The 24,553-nt window shown below is 37.5% G+C and overlaps 1 protein-coding gene across 1 annotated transcript in view; it reads left to right on the plus strand.

Moving 5' to 3' along the window:
- The window catches only part of TM9SF2 (transmembrane 9 superfamily member 2), a 64,319-nt gene that overhangs the window by 36,322 nt on the left and 3,444 nt on the right, over positions 1-24,553 (plus strand). The window contains exons 7-16 of the mRNA XM_077753887.1: positions 272-383; positions 2,559-2,638; positions 3,627-3,735; positions 6,156-6,288; positions 9,145-9,264; positions 12,533-12,590; positions 16,638-16,797; positions 18,877-19,028; positions 20,144-20,255; positions 24,172-24,343. Of these exons, the coding sequence (XP_077610013.1) occupies positions 272-383; positions 2,559-2,638; positions 3,627-3,735; positions 6,156-6,288; positions 9,145-9,264; positions 12,533-12,590; positions 16,638-16,797; positions 18,877-19,028; positions 20,144-20,255; positions 24,172-24,343 (1,208 nt within the window). The remainder of the gene's footprint in view (positions 1-271; positions 384-2,558; positions 2,639-3,626; positions 3,736-6,155; positions 6,289-9,144; positions 9,265-12,532; positions 12,591-16,637; positions 16,798-18,876; positions 19,029-20,143; positions 20,256-24,171; positions 24,344-24,553) is intronic.

A 24,553-nucleotide genomic window follows, 5' to 3' on the forward strand; every position in this document is an offset into this window, starting at 1 on the left:
TGTTTTTATTTTTTTAAAGATATTTAATGCTCTTCAAGTATAATGCTTTCAAAAGTTTGTTTCTAACTTTGAATAATAATTTCTTACATACACTTAGAACTAAGCCCATTATTTATATGAAACAAATATTTGTACTATTAAACGTGACATAAATAATTTCACCCTTGACTATCAGTAGCATTGTAAAATATGTACAAAGTCTCTATAATGGTTACCCCATGTTTTTCAACTGTACTTTATCAGCATCTTGCCAAAATGTTTCCTCCCACAGCTTCAAACATACCCATATAGATAAACCGGACTGCTCTGGACCCCCCATGGATATAAGTAACAAGGCTTCTGGGGAGATCAAAATTGCCTATACTTATTCTGTTAGCTTCCAGGTGAGTTTGTTTTTATCTCTAGTATAACTTAGAAATTGATTCTAAATTCATACTACTTAAACTAATTAAAAATACTAATGACTAACCTTGTCAAATAGATAAGCTTTTAATGAGCTGATTTGGAATAGTTTGTCAGTGCACCAGGCAGCATAATCACCCTAAAAACTAAGTCTCCATTTAAATGAGAAGTCTAGTCAGTTGGAGAATTGAACCTGATTAAATGTTAAGTCATAAGAGATACATAGAAAACAAAAGGTAGAAAATAGACGTAGAGGTCGGTTGGGGCCTTTGGGTGACTCACTTGGTTAAGCTCAGGTCATGAGCTCACAGTTCGTGAATTGGAGCCCTGCATTGGGTTCTCTGCTCTCAGCACAGAGTCAGCTTCAGATCCTCTCTCCTTCTCTCTCTACCCCTCCTCCACCCATTCCCTCCCCCTCCCCAAAATAAATAAACTAACTTAAAAAAAACTTGAGTGGTGCCTGGGTGACTCATTCAGTTAAGTGTCTGATTCTTGGTATTGGCTCAGGTCCTGATCTCACAGTTCATGAGTTGAAGCCTTACATTGAGCTCTGTGCTGATAGTGCATAGCCTGGTTGGGATTCTGTCTTTCTCTGCCCCTCCCATCCATCTCTCTCTCTCTCCCTCCCTCTCTATCTCTCTCTCTCTCTGTATGCCCCTGCCCCGCTCGTGCGTTCTCTCTCTCTCTCTCTCCCCTCTGTGTGTGTGTGTGTGTGTGTGTGTGTCTGTCTGTCTGTCTGGCTGGCTGTCTGGCTCACTNCAGGTCATGATCTGATGGTTCGTGAGTTTGAGCCCCACATGGGCTTGCTGCTGTCAGCACAGAGCCCATGTCAGCACGTGCTCTGTCCCACATCTCTCTGCCACTTCCCTGCTGGTGCTCGCTCTCTTAAAAATAAATAAAATGTTTAAAAAAATTAAAAAAAAAAGAAATGAAAAAAAAGAAAACAGGCACAGAGGGTGGTATGAAAATGTCAAAAATTTATACAACAAGTATTTGGGAGAGCGACACTATTTTTTCTTCTAAAGTTTAGTTTTGAGAGAGAGCAGGAGCAGGAGCGGGGCAGACGGAGAGGAGAGAGAGAATCCCAATGAGGCTCCAGTGCAGAGCCTGACATGGGGCTTAAACCCATGAACCATGAGGTCATGACCTGAGCCAAAACCAAGAGTCAGATCCTTAACACAGCTGAGCCACCCAGATGTCCCAGCAATACTATTTTTAAGTCTGGATTAGTATAAACTTTAATTAAGAATTTCATGATGGTAGGTGATTTACATAGGGAATTCAAGGAAGTCTTTTCATTAATGGAGACGTTTCTTAGGGAAGTAGAAGTTTATTTTATGAGAATCTTAGGCAATATTCCACCTCTGTTTTTAATAAACTGTCTTGCCAATTGAATATAGTTCAGTCGTTTACTATCCTGATATAGAGTGTAATTTTGAAAGCCTAGTGCAATAAACACTATGTATTTCTTTTTAGGTATAAGAGTTCATTGTGGGTGACACCTGCCAGATGCTCGGTGTATCTGAGTTATGACTCTGGTGTCTCATTGACATGGATAGATGGCATCAAAGAGCATAAAGAATGTTATACCACTCAATTTTCTGAAAAAAATAAATACAGCTCTAAATTTTGATATCTAAGATAAACTTTTACTAGTTAAAAATTAAAGCAAGACTTTTTAAAAGTACAGGTAACTAGGTACTTTTAGGAATTCTTGGGGTGCCTGGGTGACTCAGTCGATTAAGCATCCGACTTCAGCTCAGGTCATGATCTCACAGTTCGTGGGTTTGAGCCCCGCGTCGGCCTCTGTGCTGACAGCTAGCTCAGAGCCTGGAGCCTGTCTCAGATTCTGTGTCTCCCTCTCTCTCTGACCCTCCCCTGCTCATGCTGTCTCTATCTCTCCCTCAAAAATAAATAAAACATTAAAAAAAAAAGAAAAAGGAATTCTTATTGTTGTTGTTCTTTTAATCTCATTTTTATTTTCCCTGAGACTTGAGTTAGAGCTAAATTCCCTTAAACTCCTGACTAAACCAAGTTATGATAATGAGAAATTACATTTGTTAACTGAGTGAAAGGTCAGGCTTTGAGCAGAAATGTTTGGATTCTTAATATACTTTGTCAGCAAATGCTTAAACAGTTTTGTTTTATCCCCCTAGGAAGATAAAAACATCAGATGGGCTTCTAGATGGGACTATATTCTGGAATCTATGCCTCATACCCATATTCAGTGGTTTAGGTAAGAGTACAGAGTTAATCCACTTTATGCTTTATGCTTATTCTGTGTTTTGTCCCTTTGAATATCACCTTCACTCTGTTATCCTCTCCAGTTATCCGGAAGTCTGGGCTTTTGAATTGGATAGACTTGTGTTCAATCCTGGCTTTAAATCACTGGTTGTAAGTGGGTGCAGGCCACCCAGTTTCTTAGAGTACATTTCTTAATATAGAGATACCTGCTTCACAAGACTGTTCCTGAGGATTAAAGGAGATAATGAAACAGAACACCTGAGCACCTCACCTGAAATGGAAGAGTGCTCAAACAGAAGTTGTTGCTCGTGTTATGTCTGCTTATAATTATTCTCTCTTCAACGCATGATTCAAAATTTTTGTCTGGAAAGCTATTCATGATGCCATGATTCTCCTTTTTTCTATTTTGTTGACTGCCTTTTGACACTTACTAATTTATTGAATAAATTTGTCATAATTTCTTGAGGATACAGACCTCTGTTGGTCCCTGCAGTGTTGCATTTATATGGGCATAGTGGTTATTTAATAATAATGATCATAGACCAAAAAAATTCTAGTACGTGGGGCGCCTGGGTGGCTCAGTCGGTTAAGTGTCTGACTTGGGCTCAGGTCATGATCTCATAGTTCCTGAGTTTGAGCCCCATGTTGGGCTCTGTGCTGACAGCTCAGAGCCTGGAGCCTGATTGGGATTCTGTGTCTCCCTCTCTCTATCTCCCCTGCTTATTCTCTCTCTCTCTCTCTCTCTCTTTCTAAATAAACATTTAAAAAAATTCTAATTCTTAACAAATTATAAGATTATTATGATAACTATGTAAAGTTCTGTATCCACTAGAAGGACACATAGGAGAGCACAACTCATTGAATCTGTTGGATTTTAGGTCAAATTTTTATTTTGATCAGTGCTGTTGTAATGTGCCCGAATAAACGTTTTGGAAAGGAAATGAAGCTACACATTAATCCTGACATGCTTGTTCCTACAGTATCATGAATTCACTGGTCATTGTCCTCTTCTTGTCTGGAATGGTGGCTATGATTATGCTACGGACACTGCATAAAGATATTGCCAGGTATAATCAGATGGATTCTACGGTGAGTGAACATCTGAACTGTTCTCTGGTCTGCTGAGAATAGGCCTTAATTTTGCTCTTTGGTCTGCTAAGGATAGCCCTTATTTTGTTCTTTGGAAAAAGTTAAAATAATAGCTTTAGACACAATCTGCTTCTAAAACATTCTTCTCAAAAGTAATCCTGAATTCACATTTTCAATAAGAAGATGATCCATAAGAATCGATATTCTCAAGGGGCACCTGGGTGGCTTAATTGATTAAGCATCTGACTTCAGCTCAGGTCATGATCTCATGGTTCATGGGTTCGAGCCCCGTGTTGGGCTCTGTGCTGACAGCTCAGAGCCTGGAGCCTGCTTTGGATTCTGTGTATGTCTCTTTCTGCCCTTCCCCACTTGTACTTTGTCTCTCTCTTGCTCTCTCAAAGATAAATAAAAGAAACATTTAAAAAAATTCTCTAGAGGTCTTCTCTAGAAATTTAGTCACTCTGGCACTCAGAGCTGCGTTGCTTACAGCTCCAGTTCTGTCCCCTCGTTCACGTGCCCATCAGCTCTCTCAGTCTCCATGCCCAGCGTGCCCCCAGCTGGTGACATAGCAAAGCTAAGTGGAATAACTCCTAGGCAATTTTTATTTGTGTGTATTTAGTTTTTCAAAGTTAGCTTTAACTGAATTTTATCATTTCAACCTTTTGGTGTATTCAAAGTAATTTAATGTCCCAACCTCATTTATTCTCAAAGCATTTTTTTTTAATTTTATTTTTTGGAGAGTGTGTGCAAGCAGGGGAAGGGGCAGAGGGGGGGAGAAAGAATCTTAAGCAGGCTCCGCTCAGCTTGGAGCTCGATGCAGGGCCTGATCCCACGACCCTGGGATCATGACCTAAGTTGAAATCTAAGAGTTGGATGCTCAACCGACTGAGCCACCCAAGCACCATCTCAAAACATTTCAAATTGGGGGCATCTCGTGGCTCAGTCAGTTAAGTGTCCAATTCTTCGTTTCGGCTCAGGTCATGATCTCACAGTTCGTGGGATCGAGCCCCATGTTGGGCTCTTTGATGACAACGCAGAGCCTACTTGGGATTCTCTCTCCCTCTCTCTCTGCCCCTCCCTCACTCATGTGTTCACTGTCTGTTTCTCTCTGTCTCTCCCTCAAAATAAGTATAAACTTGAAAAAAAGAATTTTAAGTTGTATAATATTTTACATTTTATACTTTTTCATTTTATAGCAACTCTTTAATAAAATTTCCACAAGAATTACAGTGACTTATAATAACAAAAAACTCAGATTTTATGTTTTCATTTTCCTGATTTCTTGGCTTTTTCTTCTCAACTTTTTTGTCCTATTCTAATTAGAAAAAGAACATATTAATGTTTATAATCTTTTTAGCATTTCTACCCTAAAGTCCCATTTTTATTGATTGTTAAATATTTTATTAAAATAATTTCAAAATACTCTTTTATAATTGGCGATTTCAAATAATTGCTCAGCTAATGGCATTTTTTCCTTAATTTTCCATGGGATACAGGCCAGGGCGACGCTGCTTCCGCTTTTTCCTCTTCCATTCCTTTTTCCTCCCTTTCTGTAGCAGTCAGAGAGGCTCTATTCAAACGTAACACAGATTGTTTCACTCCTGATCACAGCCCTCCAGTAGTTTCCCATTTCACTCAGCATGAAAGCCAGGATCTTTACAGAGGCCACTGTTGGGTTCTGTTGAAATGTTTTAGAGGTAGAGCTGAAGACTTGTTAAAGAACTGTGTCCAAGGTGTGAAAAAAAGGAAGGAATCGAGGAGGATTCCAAGGTTTGAGGGAATGAACAGCTGGCAAATTGGAGCTTCTACTATAGGGTTGGGGGCTGACCTACAGAAAGAGCAGGTGTCGGTGGGGGAGAAAGTCCCTTCAGTTGTGGGTAATTCTGTTCAGGATGCTTGTTAAATAACCAGGCAGAGCTGTTGATTAGGCAGTTGTATATGTGTGTGTAGAGATGAGGGGAGCAGTTAGGGCTGGTGACACCAGCTTCTTATGCTCATAGCTAAGCCTGCTGTTGTCAGCAAAGTAGCCATGAAGTCTAATACCATTTGCTCATTTTGGAGATTAATAGATGTAGATGGGAAAGGGTAGAATGTGAGTAAAAATTAAGCCATCAAGTTGGATCATAAAGCTTGAGTAGAACTAGGTAAGTATCACATTATCTTTGTATTTCTTTTTAAAGTTTCTCAATGACTGTATTTATAGGACTTAACGTACAACATTCCTTTAAAAACAATTCAGGAAAACTATATAAAGCTCTATGAATCAAACTTTATAACATAAATCTTGGGAATTGAGATCAATATTAACATTTGTAAGTTTAAAAAATTTTGTCTATATCAGCATATTCACCAGTGAACAAACTGTGTGGCTGTCTTGGGGAGACCACATTATCAATTAAACAAGTTCATTCCCTTTTTAGGAGGATGCCCAGGAAGAATTTGGCTGGAAACTGGTTCATGGTGATATATTCCGTCCTCCAAGAAAAGGGATGCTGCTATCAGTCTTTCTGGGATCAGGGACACAGATTTTAATTATGACTTTCGTAACTCTTTGTAAGTATGAAGTGGAAATTTAAAAATAGAAAATACTTTTTCTAAATAATTGTTAGAAAACTAGTTTTCCTAAGTGAAGTAGCTAGGCTGGATTATATCTAAGAGTACTTTTGGCTTTTAAATCTGTGTGCTCTGGCCATGCGTTATTTGGGGCAGGGTTAGCTGTGCTGGAAAACTGACTTCCTCACAGCTGCCCAGAGACCAAGCCTTATTAGTCAGGGAGTCAGAGCTGGGGCGGTTAGGTACCTGAAGACCGTCTGGGTCTGAGTCTGGGTGGCCTGGAAACAGGGTCATGCATGTTGACTGTCCCACGCCACCAGGAGCAGTAGGATCAGGATTCCAAGATGTTCTTGGCTTCCACTGAGAGAGACCAAAAGAAAGAGTATAAAGCAGGAAGCGTTTAGCAGACCTTCCTCATCTTGGAAGGATTTAGGAAACAGGAACTAACTTTCTCTAGCATTGTTCTGGAGGGATCTTCCCACACAAAAAATAGCTAGACCTTATGCTACCTGAAAATCTTTAGAAGTGTTGTTATTTAAATGTTTGTCAATTAGGACAACCTTTTTTGTTTTTGCTGGGGGGAGGGGTTGTTTATTTTTGAGAAAGAAAGGGAGGGAGGGAGACATAGGGTCCAAAACAGGCTCTGCGCTAAGAGTGCAGAGCCCGATGTGGGGCTCAAACCCATGAACCAGGAGATCATGACCTGAGCCAGAGTCGGACACTTTGGCTGAACCACCCAGGAACCCCTAGGACAACCTCTTTTTTTTTTTTTTTTAATAGCTCATCCTCCCCGCCCTTAGAGTTATTGATTAGTCTGGGAGTACAGTATTTTTGCAGTTTATTCTACTTGTGAGAGAAAAAAGTGTTCATGGAATTTTATGTTTCCTTTATTGGTTCTTCTACTGATGAACAGTAACAAATGAGTTTTTATTATAAATACATAAATAAATGAATTATTACTGGAAGAATTCAGAAACCACTGACCTTTTAATAATTTTTTTAATATAATTTATTGTCAAATTGGCCAACATACAGTGTGTGTAGTGTGCTCTTGGTTTTGGGGGTAGATTCCCATGATTCATCACTTACATATAAACAACCGTGAGAGTACACAAGAGGGAGAGAGAGAGAATCTTAGGCTCTATGCCCAGCAAGGAGCCCAACATGGGGCTTGATCTCGTGACTGAAATCATGACCTGAGCTGAAACAAAGAGTAGGACATAACTGACTGAGCCACCCAGGGGCTCCTAATAATTTTTTAATGAACACTTGTTCTTGTGTTTGATTGCACATTAAATATGTAATGCTAAAGTCATTTTATGTTAGTAAAGTTATTCCAAATTTTTATAATAGAATTAACTATATAAATACTTTAAAGAGGATTCATACTTCCAAATGTCTGGCACCTGAGTCAGTTTGAGAACCACTGATGTATACCTCTAGGTATACATCATTTTGAAGCTTAACCTGATGATTAACTAGAACTAGTATCTCTATCTACTTATATAAGGAGATGCAACTGTGATGGGTAGGCCTTGAATTCTAAGTGTATTGTACTGAAGAGGGCAGGTTGGGAGAAGGCATCATGACAGAAGTTTGGACACAACCAGAGGATAGCATGAAGGCTAGTTGGGGATCACTAGATCCCCAGAGAACCAGGGTAGAGCTGGAGCAGAATGGATGCTTTAGGATAAAATGTTTCTTGAAAATTTTATTGGGAGTTCCCTTCTATCATCATCTGGTCTTTGTTGGAGTCTACTAAAAGTGAACTTATAAGGAAGGAAAGTTTCAGAGTGCCCAGGGATCATTTTCCTTAGATGCTCAAATATGAACTTTTTCCTTCAGAACAGTCCATTCCTCAGTCTTGAGGGAATGGGGGGGATGCATTTTGGTTGAAAATCTGATTGGTTTCCTGCTGATCATGAGTTTCTAGTCTTGCCCCTTGGTCGGTGCTGATGAGAAGGTATGGGTAGACATGTGCTTGATTATGTACACCTCAGAGAAATACTTGCTCCTGAGGTTAGAAAGCCACTTGAATTTCTTTCTGAGAAAAGTCATAGTCCCAGTTTAAATCCAGGAATTTCTACAAATATAAGATAGCGTTATGTAAGGAAGAAAAATAAAACCAACCAACTAAATAAGGAGAGAAGCCAGAATTTCCATGAGTCAGTGACCAAGTCCTTGAGTAACTTGTGTTCAGAAAGCTAATGGTACTATGAAATCTTTTTTGTTTTATTCATTGATTAGATTCTATCTTGTCTCTTTTGTTTGAATGTTAGATTTCTCACTCTAGAGGTCCCAGTATTATTTTTAAAGTGGGAATATTTCATGGTGGGAATGTATATATTCGTATTAATTTTAATGTTTATTTTTTTGAGAGAGAGCGTGAGTAGCAGAGGGGCAGAGAGAGGGAGACACAGAATCTGGAGCAGGCTCCAGGCTCTGAGCTGTCAGCACGGAGCCCGACTTGGGCTCTGAATGCACAGACTGCAAGATCATGACCTGAGCCAAAGTTGGATGCCTAACCAACTGAGCCACCCAGGTGCCCATATTAATTTTAAAATCTCAGAAGAGCTGAAAGCACTCGTGAGCTTCCAGTCAGCCTTCCCTGATAACAGGAAAGGTTGGGTCTTATGGACCCTACAAGAAACATCCAAAATAGAGGTTGCTTTATTTATAATCCTATCGATATAGTACCTTAAAATAGTGCTAGGATTTAGGATGGCCATAGGTAAGATAGTGTATTCATGAAATTGTATGTGGTTTCTTGTTTAAAGAATGTAAAGGGTCTCCCATCACTTTACAACAAAGGGAAGAGTAATAAAATTTTTAACTTAAAATTTACTTATTTTTTAGTTTTTGCTTGCCTGGGATTTTTGTCACCAGCCAACAGAGGAGCATTGATGACTTGTGCTGTGGTCCTGTGGGTGCTGCTGGGCACTCCTGCGGGCTATGTTGCTGCCAGATTTTATAAGTGTAAGTAAAAGCCACTCTGTCAGGTCAGGAACCTAGCCTGCTATATCCCTGCATCTCTTTTTGAAACAGTTATGTATTATAGGTGTGTATCTTTATTTAAAAGAAACTTGTGAAGTGGATGGCCATCCCTAGATTTATTTGTTAAAAAAATATTTGTACAGTGAGGTAAGCACATTTAGGTGTTGCTTATCCACCATTCCCTCTGTCTTTTTTATGTTTTGACGAAAGAGATTTGACTGAACAACTTAGACTTGCTACATTTATAGAAAGATATATAGACTAGTAAAGGAAGAAAGTATACTTATGAGTATCACTAATTGATTAACTAAAACAAGTAATACATATAGTAACACCTTTTCTTGCATAAGAGAGGTCGTGCTTATAATTACATGAATTTAATATTTAGAAAAATAGACTGTACTTAAAGTAAACTAAGATTGCATTATTTTAAAGAGCCCTGAGGTAATTTGCTTTTATAATGTAATTAGTTGTAATTTCTTGTATTGTTTCTAAAAGAAAAAGTTAAGTGAAAGAAAGCTTCAGGGCCACAGAGTAAGGTTGGGATATGACTAGATGACTAGAAGCACCAGCTTTGCTAGGGACAGTGAATGCCCATGTTTGCTGTGGGATCCTGAAGTCTGTCAAATGGTCTCCTAGCTAATCTGCGATTTAAAGTGACAGGAGATAAAAACAACAACAACAACAACAACAACAAAACCTATCCTGAAAACTGTAAGACACTTATGAAAGAAATTGAAGATAATGGAAAGATATACCATGTCATGGATTAGAAGGAGTATTATTGTTAAAATATTCATACTACTGAAAGCAGTCGACTGATTCAGTGCAATCTTTATCAAAATACTAAGAGTATCTTTCACAGAACTAGAAAAAATAACCCTAAAATTTGTATGGAATCATAAAAGACCTTGAATATTCAAAGCAATAGGGAGAAAGAACAAAACTGGAGGTATCACAATCCAAGATTTCAAGGAACATCACAAAGCTGTAGTAATGAAAACATGGTACTGGCACAAAATTAGACACATAGATCAATGGAACAGAATAGAAAACCCAGAAATAAGCTCACACTTATATGGTCAATTAATCTACAACAATGAGGCAAGAATATATAATGGGAAAAAAAGACAAGTCTCTTTAAAAAATGGTGCTGGGGAAACTGGACAGCTATATGCACAAAGGTGAAACGGGACTACTTTCTTGCACCATACACAAAAGTAAGCTTAAAATGGATTAAAGACCTAAATGTGAGACCTAAAACCAAAAAATTCTTAGAAGAGAGAACACAGGCAAGTAATCTCTTTGACACTAGCCTTAGTGGCATATTTATGTTGTTTCTCCTGCCTGAGGAAAATACAACTATTGGAACTATACCAAAATAAATATTATTGTCCATTTGCACAGTAAAACACAAATATCTTCTATGGTTTCACTTATGTAGAGTCTAAAAAACAGAAAAAACAAAAACATGGGCCCTTAAATACAGAGAACAAACTGGTGATTGCCAGAGGGGAGGTTGCTGGGAGATGGGAGACATAGCTGAAAAGGGATTAAGATGTACAGACTTTCAGTTTTAAAATAAATAATTCACAGAGGTAAAAAATACAGTTTAGGAAACGTGGCCAGTGATACTGTTGTGTGGTGACAGACGGTGACTACACCGTGTCATGGTGAACATTGAGTACTAGGGGAATCAGTATGTTGTACACCTGAAGCTAATATTACATTGTGTCAGTTACACATCAGTAATAAATTAGGGGAGAAGTGCCCACCAAAAACAAAAACAAACAAAATGGAAGATGGAACAGAACGACAGTTGATGTGAAGAAGGTTTGAGGTAAAACACAGGTTACATAGGCAACCTTGAAAGTGAGGTTGGCTAGACTCAGCTCCAAGTAGAAATATTCGTTAGACTTTGCCAGGTACAGCGCTCTCCTATATGTATGTGTGTCTGTGTTTTACTTTTTGTGTATTTTGTCCAAGTCTTTTACTTTTCATCCTTTCTTAAAGGACAGAGGATTGTGGGTGTTGTGTGTCATTTCACACATGAGCTGAGCCCCATTTGGACCCCTGCCTCCCAGGCAACACTCCCTCTCTCTCAGCCATGCTGGCTTTCTTTCTGTATCTGCAGCCCTGCCCAAGGACCTCCCTGCTTCTTGCTCCCTGTGCTGAAAGCTCCAGCTCATGCTCCCTCTCAGCCCAGACGCACCCCTTCTGTAACTCCTCCTCCATCCGTCAGGGCCCCCAGCTGCACATTGATCCGGCAGAACATTCCAAGAGGTGCTGTCATGTGGCCCCAGTCACAAAATACTTCATTTTATAGAATCATTTCTAATATTTCAAAAAATATTATTTGAATTTTGGTTGGAATTGTATTAAACCCAGAATTAATAATTTCATAATAGTCTCTTTATCAGTAATGCTGTGAAATCAAATCTCCTATATATAATTTGTCATTTTGTTTTAGAGCAGGTGGTACTTGCTTATAAACTACTAAAAGTTTTTTAAGAAATCAGAGCTGTTCTCACACCTCAGCCACTTTCATCTCCAGCATTTAAACTGGAGGCAGAAGAGTACTTTCATTTTTTTACTCTATGTACTTTAAAAAAAAATGTTAAGCGTGGAAAAGAAATTAGGGGCAAAGCAGATGAAAAAGTTCATAAGCAAATTTGTTCTGTCAAGTGGCCATAACCGTCCTACTCTTCTCAGTCACCTGATCTGACATACCCAAGCCCCAGCCCCACTTTGAGCCTCTCCCAGAGACTGCAGTGCTACACGAATCCTGGAGATTCAGACCTGCTGTGAAAACTTAAACGTGTTGCACTTGAGGCTTGCAGGTTCCTAGTTGTATAACAAACAGTTCCTTGAAACTGGCTGCAAGGAAAAGGAGAATCCTCAGTATGCCCTTTCTCTACTCAGTCCCGTGGATTGAAGCTGGCCTAGAACTTAAGGGTTTGTTCTGTTTTGAAGTAAAAAGATTGGAAAAGAAGTGTCTGGGTGAACTTCCTCTGATATTAGATTTATGCTGAAGCAAACATCTTGAGAGCAGGGTTTATCAGCGAAGTCCTGTGATGTGTGCCTCTGGTCTGGATCCCTTACTTAGACAATACCACATCGTTTGCTAGTCTGGTTTCTAGGAGTGGCACCCAGTGCTGTCTGACAATTTGTTTAATGCCAGACATATATGGTCATTTGGTTTACTTTGAAGAAAAAGTCTGTTGTTATACCAATTTGTTTTCTTCCACAGCCTTTGGAGGTGAAAAGTGGAAAACAAACGTTTTATTGACATCATTTCTGTGTCCTGGGTAAGTGAACATTTCAGTAGGAATTTTCTTACGTAATCATATTTTAGTTCCCAAACTTTCAATCTCTTAGCTCTTTAATCTTCCCTGTCTCTAAATCTTGTACACTAGAAAATGAATTCAATTTTTTTAAAAGGGATAAAAAATGAATAGTAAACATTTGCAGAATGACTTCCACCTGCTGTTTCTGGAAAAAGTATCTGTGGACATAAGAAATTTGTAGATTGCTTTTCTTAAAAGTTTATTTCCTAGTCTGTGTAAGTTGGTCTGGCCTGCTGTTATATAAGGCTACATTGAAAGCTTTTGACCTAATCACAAGCAGGTGTTTTCGCTTGCAGATTATTCAGACAGTCAAACATTTTCAGATTTCCATCAAAACTATTGCCACTATTAAGCAACCTAAGTGTCCAATGATAGATGAATGGGGTAAAGATGTGGTGACATGTATACATATCCACACAATGAACTATTACTCAGCTATAAAAAAAAGAATGAGGTCTTGTCTTGCCATCTGTGACATCATGGTGGACCTAGTGCAAAGTGAAATAAGTCTGAGAAAGACAAATACCATATGATTTCACTCATGTGGAATCTAAAAACAAACGAACAAACAAAACGGAAGTAGACTCATAAATGTAAAGAACAAATTGGTGGATGCCAGAGGGGAGAGTTGGGGAAAGGGATGGGTAAAATAGGTCAAAAGAATTAAGAGTTACAAGCTTCCAGTTATAAAATAAATAAATGATAGAGGTGAAAAGTAGAATAAAAAGAATATAGTCAGTAACATTGTATGGTAACAAAAGGTGACTTATAATGGTCAGCACTGAGTGATATATAGACATCGTCAAGTCACTATGTTGTACACCTGAAACTAACATAACATTGGATGTCAGCTATAATTCAGAGATAAAAAATTGTTTTAAAGTATTGCCATTTTATTTAGAGTTTATTCCATTAAATAGAGTAATATATAGCAAATATTATTTTAAATAACCATCACATTAAAAAAAAGTAATTCTGACTCTTTGGAAGATAGCTTTTGATATCAAGTATCTGATTGGGGTCTGGTCCGAGAAATAAAATCCACTTTTTCCCCAACTCCTAGATTTCTGGTGGACAAGAACCAGCCTCTGAGCAGTCAGCAGCAATAGTGAAAGCCAAAGGTTAAATCTAAAAGCCAGGCCATAAACAAAAGAGTGACAATAGTTGCATTGTTTGTACATGTTTGGGGTAAATATTCCCTCAGATAATTACCTCCATTGAAGAATGACATTCTCAGCCATTCATGATGTATTCTTATTTCTTTATTTATTTATTTGAAAGTAGGGGAGGGGACAGAGGGGGAGAGAGAGAATCTTTTTTTTTTTTTTTGAGAGAGAGAGACAGAGTGCAAGTGGGGGAGGAGCAGAGAGAGAGGGAGATACAGAATCCAAAGCAGGCTCCAGGCTCTGAGCTGTTAGCACGGAGCCAGATGAGGGCCTCGAACTCACGAGCTGCAAGATCATGACCTGAGTCAGACGCTTAACCAACTGAGCCACCCAGGCACCCCAAGAGAGAGAGAATCTTATCTTAAGCAGGCTTCTCAGCACAGAGCCAGACCCTGGGATCATGACCTGAGCGAAAATCAAGAGTCGGATATTTAGCTGACTGAGCTGCCCAGGCACCCTGATGAACTCAGATTTTTATGCTTTTCTCAAGCCAAATCCTTTGGCTTCTTTCCCGTCAACTAAAGAAGTATTCCTTCTTCCCAAGACAAGTCGGCTGCAATTTCCTTCAGAATCTTCCCTTTCAGACACTCCTCCTACTCCGGCGTCTTTTGTTTCTCAGTGTTCTGTTTATGTGTTTCATCGTCTTTCCTATAAATATACTTAGGTTCCCAAATCCTAAAAGGAGCTTCTCATAAACATCTTCCCCTCTGCTATCTTCTTCCTTTTACATTCTCAACAAACTGCCTTGAAAAAATACTCTATACTCCTTTATTCTCATTTTCTTCTCAGTGTACATTTACAACGTAAACTCATATCCATTTTCCTTCCCCTATGACTTTAGTGAAAACTTCTCTGAATACCAATGATAATCCCATTTCTAAATCTAGAAATCATTTTCTCTGTCTTCACTCTATCTCTCTACGCTGTCTAACATTGGGATACTTTCTCCTTGAAATGCCTTTCGTTTTTGGCTTCATAGAAATTATGAAGTTCTTTTATATCTCTGATCAACCCTTCTTTGATTTATCTTCTTCATCCCACCCTTAAAAGTAGGTGTCCATTTAAAAAAAAGAAAGAAAGAAAAAAGTAGGCTTTCACCAGAAGGATAGTGAGGTAACAAATGAGGGAATAGCCAGGGTTGGTGCCTCAAGGAAAGGCACTTAAGAGTGCACCAGGAACCCAGAGGGGCAAGGAGAATTGGTGTTTGCCTAGGAAAAGAAGTACCATTTAATGACATGAAATTAATTCATGTAATTTTATGTAGATACCTGCATATAATTATTACAGTAGACACAACAATATGACATTTGATAATATTAAACATCGTTTCCAGATTTAAAAATAATTTAATGAAGGGGCACTTAGGTGGCTCAGTTAGACATCTGACTCTTGGTTTAGCCTCAAGTTATGATCTCACCTTTGATGAGCTTGAGCTCCAAGTTGGGCTCCTTGCTGACCGTGCGATTCCTGCTTGGGATTCTTCCTCTCTCTTTGCTCCTCCCCAACTTGGGCACACTCATGCTCTCACTCTCTTAAAATAAATAAACTTTAAAAAATAATGGAGAGAAAAGCTTCCTTATATTATTAAGAATCTCATATTTGCGATATGTATACAGAGAACAAGTTTCACCTATAAAACAACAACAGAAAGGAGTATTAGTAATAGAAAACCTTCGCAGTACCCTGAAACTTGTCAAAACATGTACCACCCATCTGACAAGTCTACAAAGCTAATTAACTAGTATAAGACACAAATTTACCAAGTTATTTGATCAGAGTATTGACTGTATAAGGGGTTTGGTAATGTGCTGCAGCTACTAGCACAGAAAACATAGAAATAGACCACCTATTCACGGAAGCAGCTAGATATGGCATCTCCAGTCAGAGAAAATGTTAGATGATGCTCATAATTGATTGTGTATATGAGGGAAGAAAAAGTCTGTTTTTACCAGTCACACACAAAATCAGGTCCAGGTGGACTGTAATCTAAATGTAATGGGCTTACCAATTGGGAGAAAATATGGAAGAGTATCTTCATGGAGGTCCCTGGCTAGCTCAGTCGGTTGAGCATGTGACTCTTGATCTTGGGGTTGTGAGTTCAAGTCCCACACTGGGTGTAGAGATTGCATAAAAATAAAATCTTTAAAAAAATAAAACAAGAAGAGTGTCTTCGTGATCCCAGGTTAGGAAAGACTTTCTTCTCTTAAATAAGTTACACAAAGGATAAAAGGAAAATTGATCACTGATCACATTAAAAACTGTGTGTAGGGAATGTAGAAATGATTATTGTGTGATTACAGGCATGTCTTTAAAAAGTGTACTCAGCAGAAAGACTGGAGGGAAGTTAAGTGCACCCATTCACTTGTTTGGGTTCATAAAAACCCATTAACTCAGAGAATTTAACAAGGAATTATTAGTAGCTAGAATATATAAATAACTCACATCTATAACTTTGGAAAAGATGTACACCCTGAGTGAAAAATGAGCAGTAGATGTAACCAGCAAGTCACAGAAATAATAACTGTAAAGCCACAGGCACAAGATGTTCCACAGCAGTTGTGAACAGGAATGAAATTAAACAACAAATTTGACAATCCAAAGCATGGTGAAATATATAAAGAGGTAACTTTCTTAAGCTACTGGTGGGAGTCAGGCAACACCAATCTGTAGAGCAGTTAGGCAATTTCTAGAAAGTAAAGTTTTAAATCCATGCACCCCATTAGACAGCAACCTCATTTTTTTTAATTTAACACAGAAATTGTAATATTAATTACATATGATCGGTACTATATCATTTTGCTTCTGACTCAAGTTTTACCCGAAAGCCTGTTGTGTCTTTCAGGATTGTATTCGCTGACTTCTTTATAATGAATCTGATTCTCTGGGGAGAAGGATCTTCAGCAGCTATTCCTTTTGGAACATTGGTTGCCATATTGGCCCTTTGGTTTTGCATATCTGTGCCTCTGACATTTATTGGTGCATACTTTGGTTTTAAGAAGAACGTAAGTTTATGTGCTGATTTATTCAAATAAATTTCAGCTATGAAAACTAGCATATGCCACCTTAAAAGAACAGTGTCTTAAAAAGAAAAATGTCTAAAAGATATACACTTACCCTGTGGGACCTGGATTTCTTAGAAAATTGATGACCTCTTAGTTTGACTGCAGTCATTCTTAAAATAGTAGAATTTTGTGGGGTAGAGAAGTCACAGACATAAACTTAGATTTCAGAGTTTTGTAAGTAAATGGAAACTGTAGATTAACTGAAAATGAAATGCTAATTTAAACAAACAAAAAATTTGACTTTTTAAAATTAAAAATAGGGTTTTTTTTTCCTAACCTAAAAAGTATGGCATTTTCCCCTTAGCATTGTTTCTGTATTACTTAACAAACTAAACCACGAGTATGGGTTAGGAGGAAGGCCAGAAGAAAAGTGACTATACAGTGGTCGTTTTTTTTAACATTTAGCTTTGCAATAAATTTTCTGTGGTTTTCCTGCTAATATTTGATTTTAAGAAAGATTCTGATCAAAGCTCAGTCCCTTCCTGCCTCCAGTCTTTCTCTATGTCTGCTGCCTCCTTTTGCCTACAGGCTAAGAAGAAAATGAGAATTTGTTTCTTTCTTTTTTTTTTTTAAATGTTTATTTGAGAGAAAGAGAGTATGAGGGGTGGGGGCGGGGGGAGTGCAGAGGGAGAAGGAGAGAATCCCAGGCAGGCTCCGCACCCAGAAACAACAGTGTGATCATGACCTGAGCCAAAGTCGGATACTTAACCGACTGAGCCACCCAGGCGCCCTGAGAATTTATTTAGTGTCTTCCTCACTTCACTGTCCTTGCTCTTCTCTGAGAACATCCAGTCCACAAGGTTAAAAGAGATAATGTATTACCCTGCACTTTGTGAAGGAGACCCAGAATGTCCTGAAAGAAACTGCCATTGCTTCATTGTTGTCACTGCACTTAACATGCCAGCCTACTGTAAGATTTTTCACTTCTTTGGCATTTTGCTTAATTTATGATTTTAAGTCTGTATAGCATAAAAAATATATACATAGCACAAATAGTGACCTGACAGGATTTAAAAATTTTTGATTACATAAATATTTGAAATTCTAAAAATATGTCTTATAAATACAAACACTGAAGAATGATACAATGATTCTCTACCTGTATACACATGTATCTACATGTAAAATAATCTAGTTCATGGACATATACTCTCAATGAGAATACGAAATTTTAAGTTTTTTTCCCCTAAGTATTTATTTATTTTGAGAAAGAGAATGCATGTATGTAAGTGAGGGAGAGGCAGGGCGAGAGAGAGAGACAGAGAGACAGAGAGACCCAAGCTGGCCCCACACTGTTAGTGCAGAGCCCAACATGGTGATTGATTCCATGAACTTCGAGATCATGACCTGAGCCAAAATCAAGTGTCAGATGCTTAACCGACTGAGCCACACAGGTGCTCCACCAAGTTTTAAGTTTTGACATGTACCCTTATTTCTCCTCAGCTATGTTTCAGTATTAGGTTTCATTTATTTTTATACTACCATGTCGTATGTTAGGAAAGGGAGAATATTATCAATATCTTATGGTCATAAAGCTTCATATAGCCATTCATTGTTGCCTTTGTGTTCTGAAATCATAGTAGAATTGAGCAATTTTAATAAAGATAATATTGCCCATCTCCAAATAAAAATTCATTGACAATAACTTCAGAATCAGCTAATTTCTTACAATAATTATGTAATTAAAAGGGAAAACCTAACTTTACCTTTGTCTTAGCTATTATTTTTTAAGAACTGTATTACCTTCTTCTATGCATTTCTTACTTTTCCTGAAGCCATTAATGGATAACTGCTGGAAACAGTGGTGGCTTGTTCCAGTAGACAGACTGAACGTTATACCTGATAGTGTCTGGGCCGTTGCTTCTAAATACAAATTTCAGTTTGATGACTTAAGTATTGACTTATATTACCAGTAGTATCATCATGGAAGCTGAGACAAAGCAGGCAGATAGTCTAATATAGAGAAAAATTTTTGAAACAGATAAATAATTAGGAATCCTTTCTCTTTTTTTACTAAAGGCCATTGAACATCCAGTTCGAACCAATCAGATTCCACGCCAGATTCCTGAACAATCCTTCTACACAAAACCATTGCCCGGTATTATCATGGGAGGGATTTTGCCCTTTGGGTGCATCTTTATACAGCTTTTCTTCATTCTGAATAGTATCTGGTAAGCTAAGGGTGAAGTCCTCTTTTCCCCATTCCCATTATATGTAGTATTAGCTTTCTCTTTCTGTTTACTGGGATAGATGAGTATTTATATCTTATACATGTAAACCATTCTCTGATAATCAGAAATCTTAAGAGCCAAAAGGTTTTTTATCTTTTCTTTGTGAGAAAAAGAATAAGTGATAGCATCTCTTACTATTCGAGTGCTTATTATTTACTTCTAACTTGATTCTCAGACCTCAGTGAGGTGGGTATTATCCCCATTTTACAGAGACAGAAATGAAGCTTTGGATATTAAGTTAAATTACCTAATATCCTGTGAATAACTTAATATCCTGTGTCACAGGGCTACCATGTGACAGAAAATTAACCTGTCTCTCCATACCTGTGTTCTTAAGTAACTAATCTGTACTACTTCAGAGAAAGATACTCTGAGCCCTGGATAAAAAAGGGATTTGAGCAAGCATTGGGAGGAGGGGGGAGGTAGATGACCTTCAAAGTTCTTCCTGATCCCCAGATTCCTTCATTCTTTTGATTTCTTATTTGCACAGAGAAACTCATAGTGCTAATTCTGAGCCACTTTTTTTAGAGTGTATACGCTGTAGTGTATTATCATAATTTGACCACATTGACATGTTACAGCAAGTACCACAGTTTGCAGTCACATGAATCAGAATTGAATTTGAGCTTTTTAGTGATTCGAACCTATCTTTCCTTCCCAATTATTACAACATTTTCAAAATTCAGCTGTTTTTATCACATATGATAAGAAACAATAAGTACCAAATGTGACCCTTTTTTAGTTTGGCTCTGGCTGTGTATTAATTTTTTATCAAATTTGTCTGACTCACCAGTAAGTAAACAGACTAAGCATATTTGACTAAATAAGAGTTTCAGGTTCTACTTGAGTGAGAAGGCAAAATCCAGTGACATTACCAAACCTTTTCCTCTCCCTGCCTACCCCTACTCCATCCACATCTATGAGAATGCACTGTCTCCAATTAGTTGGGGGAAAAAAGCAAACTTTTTCCAGTCCAGGGGAAGTGAAAAGACTGTGTCATGTACTGTGTCGAAGAGAAAAGATTTATAGTTTAATCTTGACATGTTTGATTACAGGTCACACCAGATGTATTACATGTTTGGCTTCCTATTTCTGGTATTTATCATTTTGGTTATTACATGTTCAGAAGCAACTATACTTCTTTGCTATTTCCACCTATGTGCAGAGGTATGTATTAGCAAAGTTTGCTTCTATTAGTTTGTAGCCAGTATTGATAATTTTGGCATAAGACAATTTTGAATACCATTAATTGAAATGCTTTCTATAAATATGTGTTAATAGATAGAAATTGACCTGTATTCCTCAATTAAATGTAGCTCTTTTTAATTAGATTAAGATAATAGTTCAGTATATTTATTTAGAGCTTAAATTTAAAATGTTAATTTTCTTGTTTTTTGTTTTCTTCTTTTAAAAATGTTTTATTTTTATTTAAAATGTTTTGTTTTATTCTAAAGTTTATTTTGACAAAGAGAGGGAATCCCAAGTAGGCTCTACACTGTCACACAGAGCCCCGAGTGGAGTTCTATCCCACAAACTGTGAGATCATGACCTGATGAGTCAAAATCAAGAGTCAGATGCTTAACTAACTGAGCTACCCAGCCACCCCATTTTAAAAAGTGATTATTTGTTTTGAGAGAGCACGTGAGCATCTGCATGCACGTGAACGGGAGAGGGTTAGAGAGAGGGGAGAGAATGCCCAACAGGCTCCACACCCAGTGCACAGTCCAATGTGGGGCTTGGTCTCATCACAGCAAGATTATGACCTGAGTGAAATCAAGAGCGTCTGCTTAATCACCTGGGCCACCAGGACACCCCAAAAATATTAAGTTTCTAAGAATAGCACATTATGTGGAATTTTCATTTTTGAGTTTTTAAATGTCTAAATTCACATTCTTTATGAAATATGGATATTTCTAGACTAGAAATTGAGTGAAAACATTTTTTTAATGAATGAATACACTTTTCTTGTGGATTTTTAAAAAATATTTATTTATTTTGAGAGAGAGCAAGAGAGTGCGTGCAGGTGGGGGGATGGGCAGAGGGAGAGGGAGACAGAATGCCAGCTAGGCTCTGTGCTATGAGCTCAGAGCCAAACATGAGGCTTGATCCCACAAACCGTGAGATCAGGACCTGAGCTGAAATCCAGAGCCGGACACTCAGCCAGCTGAGACACAAAGGTACCCTTAGTATAAAACATTTTTAAGTGAGAAAACTCATTAAAACATTTCAGTGATTACATTATAATGAATTATAGTCATTATGCATGCAAAATGCAAAAAGAATGCAAAATGATTGCATTCTTAGGTAGAAGTGATTTTTAAAGATCTACGTTGTATTAAAGCATTCTTTTGTAGTTATTTTCAATATAGGAGATTAAATCTAATGTTAAACTTAGGTGCTTTTTTAAAAAATTGAGGTTAAATTCACTTATAACTTAATAAAATAACACAATTAAACCATTTTAAAGTGAACAATTCAGTAGCATTTGCTATATTCATTTACAGTGTTGTGTAACTACCGCCAAAATATTTTTATCACCCTTAAATACAACTTTATGCCCGTTAAGCAGTTACCTCCCATTCTCCTCTCCCTCCAAGACCCTGGCAGTCACCAGTCTGCTTTCTGTCTACAGATTTACCTATTCTGGACATTTCGTATAAATAGAATCCTATGTGGCCTTTTGTGTCTGGCTTCTTTCACTTGGCAGAATGTTTTCAGGATTTAGTACTTTGTTCCTTTTTATAGCTGAATAATCTTCCATTGTATAGATAGGTCTTAATTTGTTAATCCATTGATTTGCTGATGGAAATTAGGTTTGTTTCCGCCTTTTGGCTATTGGGAATGGTGCTGCTCTGAGTATTCATATATAAATACTTATTTTGAGTACCAGCTTTCAGTTCTTTTGGGTATATACATAGGAGTGGAATCACAGAGTCTTAGGGTAATTCTTTAACTTTTTGCAGAGCCACCAAACTGTTTTTCACAGTGGCTGTACCATTTGCATTCTTATCAGAAATGCACAAGTGTTCTAATTTCTCCATATCCTTGCCTACCCTTGCTATTTTCCTTTTTTTTTTTTTTAATTATAGCCATCCTTGCAGGTATGAAGTTGTATCTTATTGTGGTTTTGATTTTCATTTCCCCAGTGACTAATGATGTTGAGCATGTTTTCTTTGGTGGTCGACCATCTGTGTATCTTGTTTGGAGAAATGTCTGTTTAGATCTTTTACCTATTTATGAACTGGGTTGTGTATCTTTTTGTTGAGATGAATACTAAGTAATAAACTTATAACAGATAAATAATTTGTGGGGCACCTGAGTGACTCAGTTGGTTAAGCGTCCGACTTAAGCTTAGGTCATGATCTTGTGGTCCTTGAGTTTGAGCCCCGTGTCAGGCCCTGTGCTGACAGCTCAGACCCTGGAGCCTGCTTCAGATTCTCTGTCTCCCTCTCTCTGCCCCTCCCCTCTCACTCTCTGTTCTTTTCTCTCAAAAGTAAATAAACATTGGAAATAAAACATTTTTTAAAATAATTTGCAAATATTTTCTCTCATAGGTTGTCTTTCAACTTACTTCATAGTGGCCTTTACACAAGTTTTTAATTTTAGTAGAGTCTGAATTATCTATTTTTTTCTTTTATTGCCATATGTAAGAATTCATTCTAAATCCAAGGTAATGAAAATTTATATTTTCTTCCTAGTGTATAGTTTTAGCTTATATATTTAATTTAGGTCCGTGATCGATCGTGAGTTTATTTTTGGTTATGGTAATTAGTTAGGAATCCACCTTCATTCTTTTGCATGTGAATATCCAGTTTTTCCAGTACCATTTGTTAGAGAGACTATTATTCTTTCCTCATTGAATGGTCTTCCAACCTTGTGGAAAATCCATTGGCCATAGATGTGTGGATTTATCTCTGGATTCTCAATTGATTCTATTCCAGTGGTGTATATGTTGTCTTTATGCCAGTACCACACTGTTTTGGTTACCATAGCTTTGTAATAAATTCTGGAAGTGGGAAGGGTAAGTTCTCCAACTTTGTTCTTTTGTGAAGACTATTTTGTCTATTCAGGACCCTTTGCAATTGCATATGAATTTGGGGTTCGCTTTTCCTTTTTTGCAAAAAAGCGTTGTTGGAATTTTGATAGGAATTGCATTGAATCTGGAGTCTTAGTCTTCTAGTCCATGGACACAGGAGGTCTTTCCATTTATTTCAGTCTTTAATTTTTTTTTGTTTTGGCATGTTGTGTATTGTAGTTTTCAGTGTATAAGTCTTTCACGTTCTTGGTGAAATTTGTTCCTAGGTATTTTTTTTTTGGATGCTGTTGTAAATGGAAGGTTTTTTAAAATTTCCTTTTCAGATTGTTCATCGTTACTATATAAAAACACAGCTGATTTTCATATCTATCTTGTACCCCTGCAACTTTGCTGAATTTCTTTGCTGTAGTAGTTTTTGTGTGTGGGTTCCTTAAGATTTTCTGATTTATGCTGGCATGCTTTTTAAATATATTTATTTTTCACATAGTCTAAGGGTTAGGAAAGAGTGAAGTATTTTCTTTTAAGAACTCTCCTGCTAAGCTATAAGCTACTTTATGTAAAAGTAAGAAGAGCTCTTTTTAAAACTTACCTTGTTTAAATTATGTTACTCATAACTGAAAAAAGATTTCAACCAGGCTTTAATAGGATAATCTTCTTCCTGACATAGAGTTGACCAGACTATAAGATAAATAATACTAATTTTGAATTAACTATTGTAAGTAAGCTCTTGTACATTGCTTTTCTTTGGGAAGAGTATATTTTAAAGTACAGTCTGATGCTTCATTATTCATAAACCATTTAAGATTTTTCCACGTGTTTTTAGCCTGACTTTAAGTAATTCCGCCAAAAGTAGGGAATGTGTCTTGGCATCTTCATTGAGGAGGGAAATGGGCAAAGTTCAGTAGAAGGAAAAAGCTGGAAATGATAACAAAGTTAGGTTTGGGGGCTTTGTCACATAGCTGCGTTTGCTTTGTAACTTTGTTCTGCTACATGTCATCTAGAATTGGAAAATAATTCTTATTCTTTAACTTGTTCTTTTCTACCTAGGATTACCATTGGCAGTGGCGTTCATTCCTTACCAGTGGCTTTACTGCAGTTTATTTCTTAATATACGCAATACACTACTTCTTTTCAAAACTGCAAATCACAGGAACAGCAAGTACAATTCTGTACTTTGGCTATACCATGATAATGGTTTTGATCTTCTTTCTTTTTACAGGTAAGAATTAAAATGATTAGTTTTAGTTAATAAGTTTTTAGGCAAATTATTTATAAATATTTTCCTTTTATAAATCCACAAAGGCTTCTACTACTCAGCACTCCTACATTTAGTCCTAAGTGCAGCTGAGCATTGTTGGTCAGCTCCGCTGTGAGGTGAATGTCAGTAAACCAAAGTAAAGAAACAGAACCTAAAGGAAGAAGGCTAAAC

This window comes from Crocuta crocuta, unplaced genomic scaffold (assembly GCF_008692635.1).
Source record: "Crocuta crocuta isolate KB4526 unplaced genomic scaffold, BGI_CrCroc_1.0 scaffold31, whole genome shotgun sequence".
Classification (NCBI taxonomy): Eukaryota; Metazoa; Chordata; class Mammalia; order Carnivora; family Hyaenidae; genus Crocuta; species Crocuta crocuta.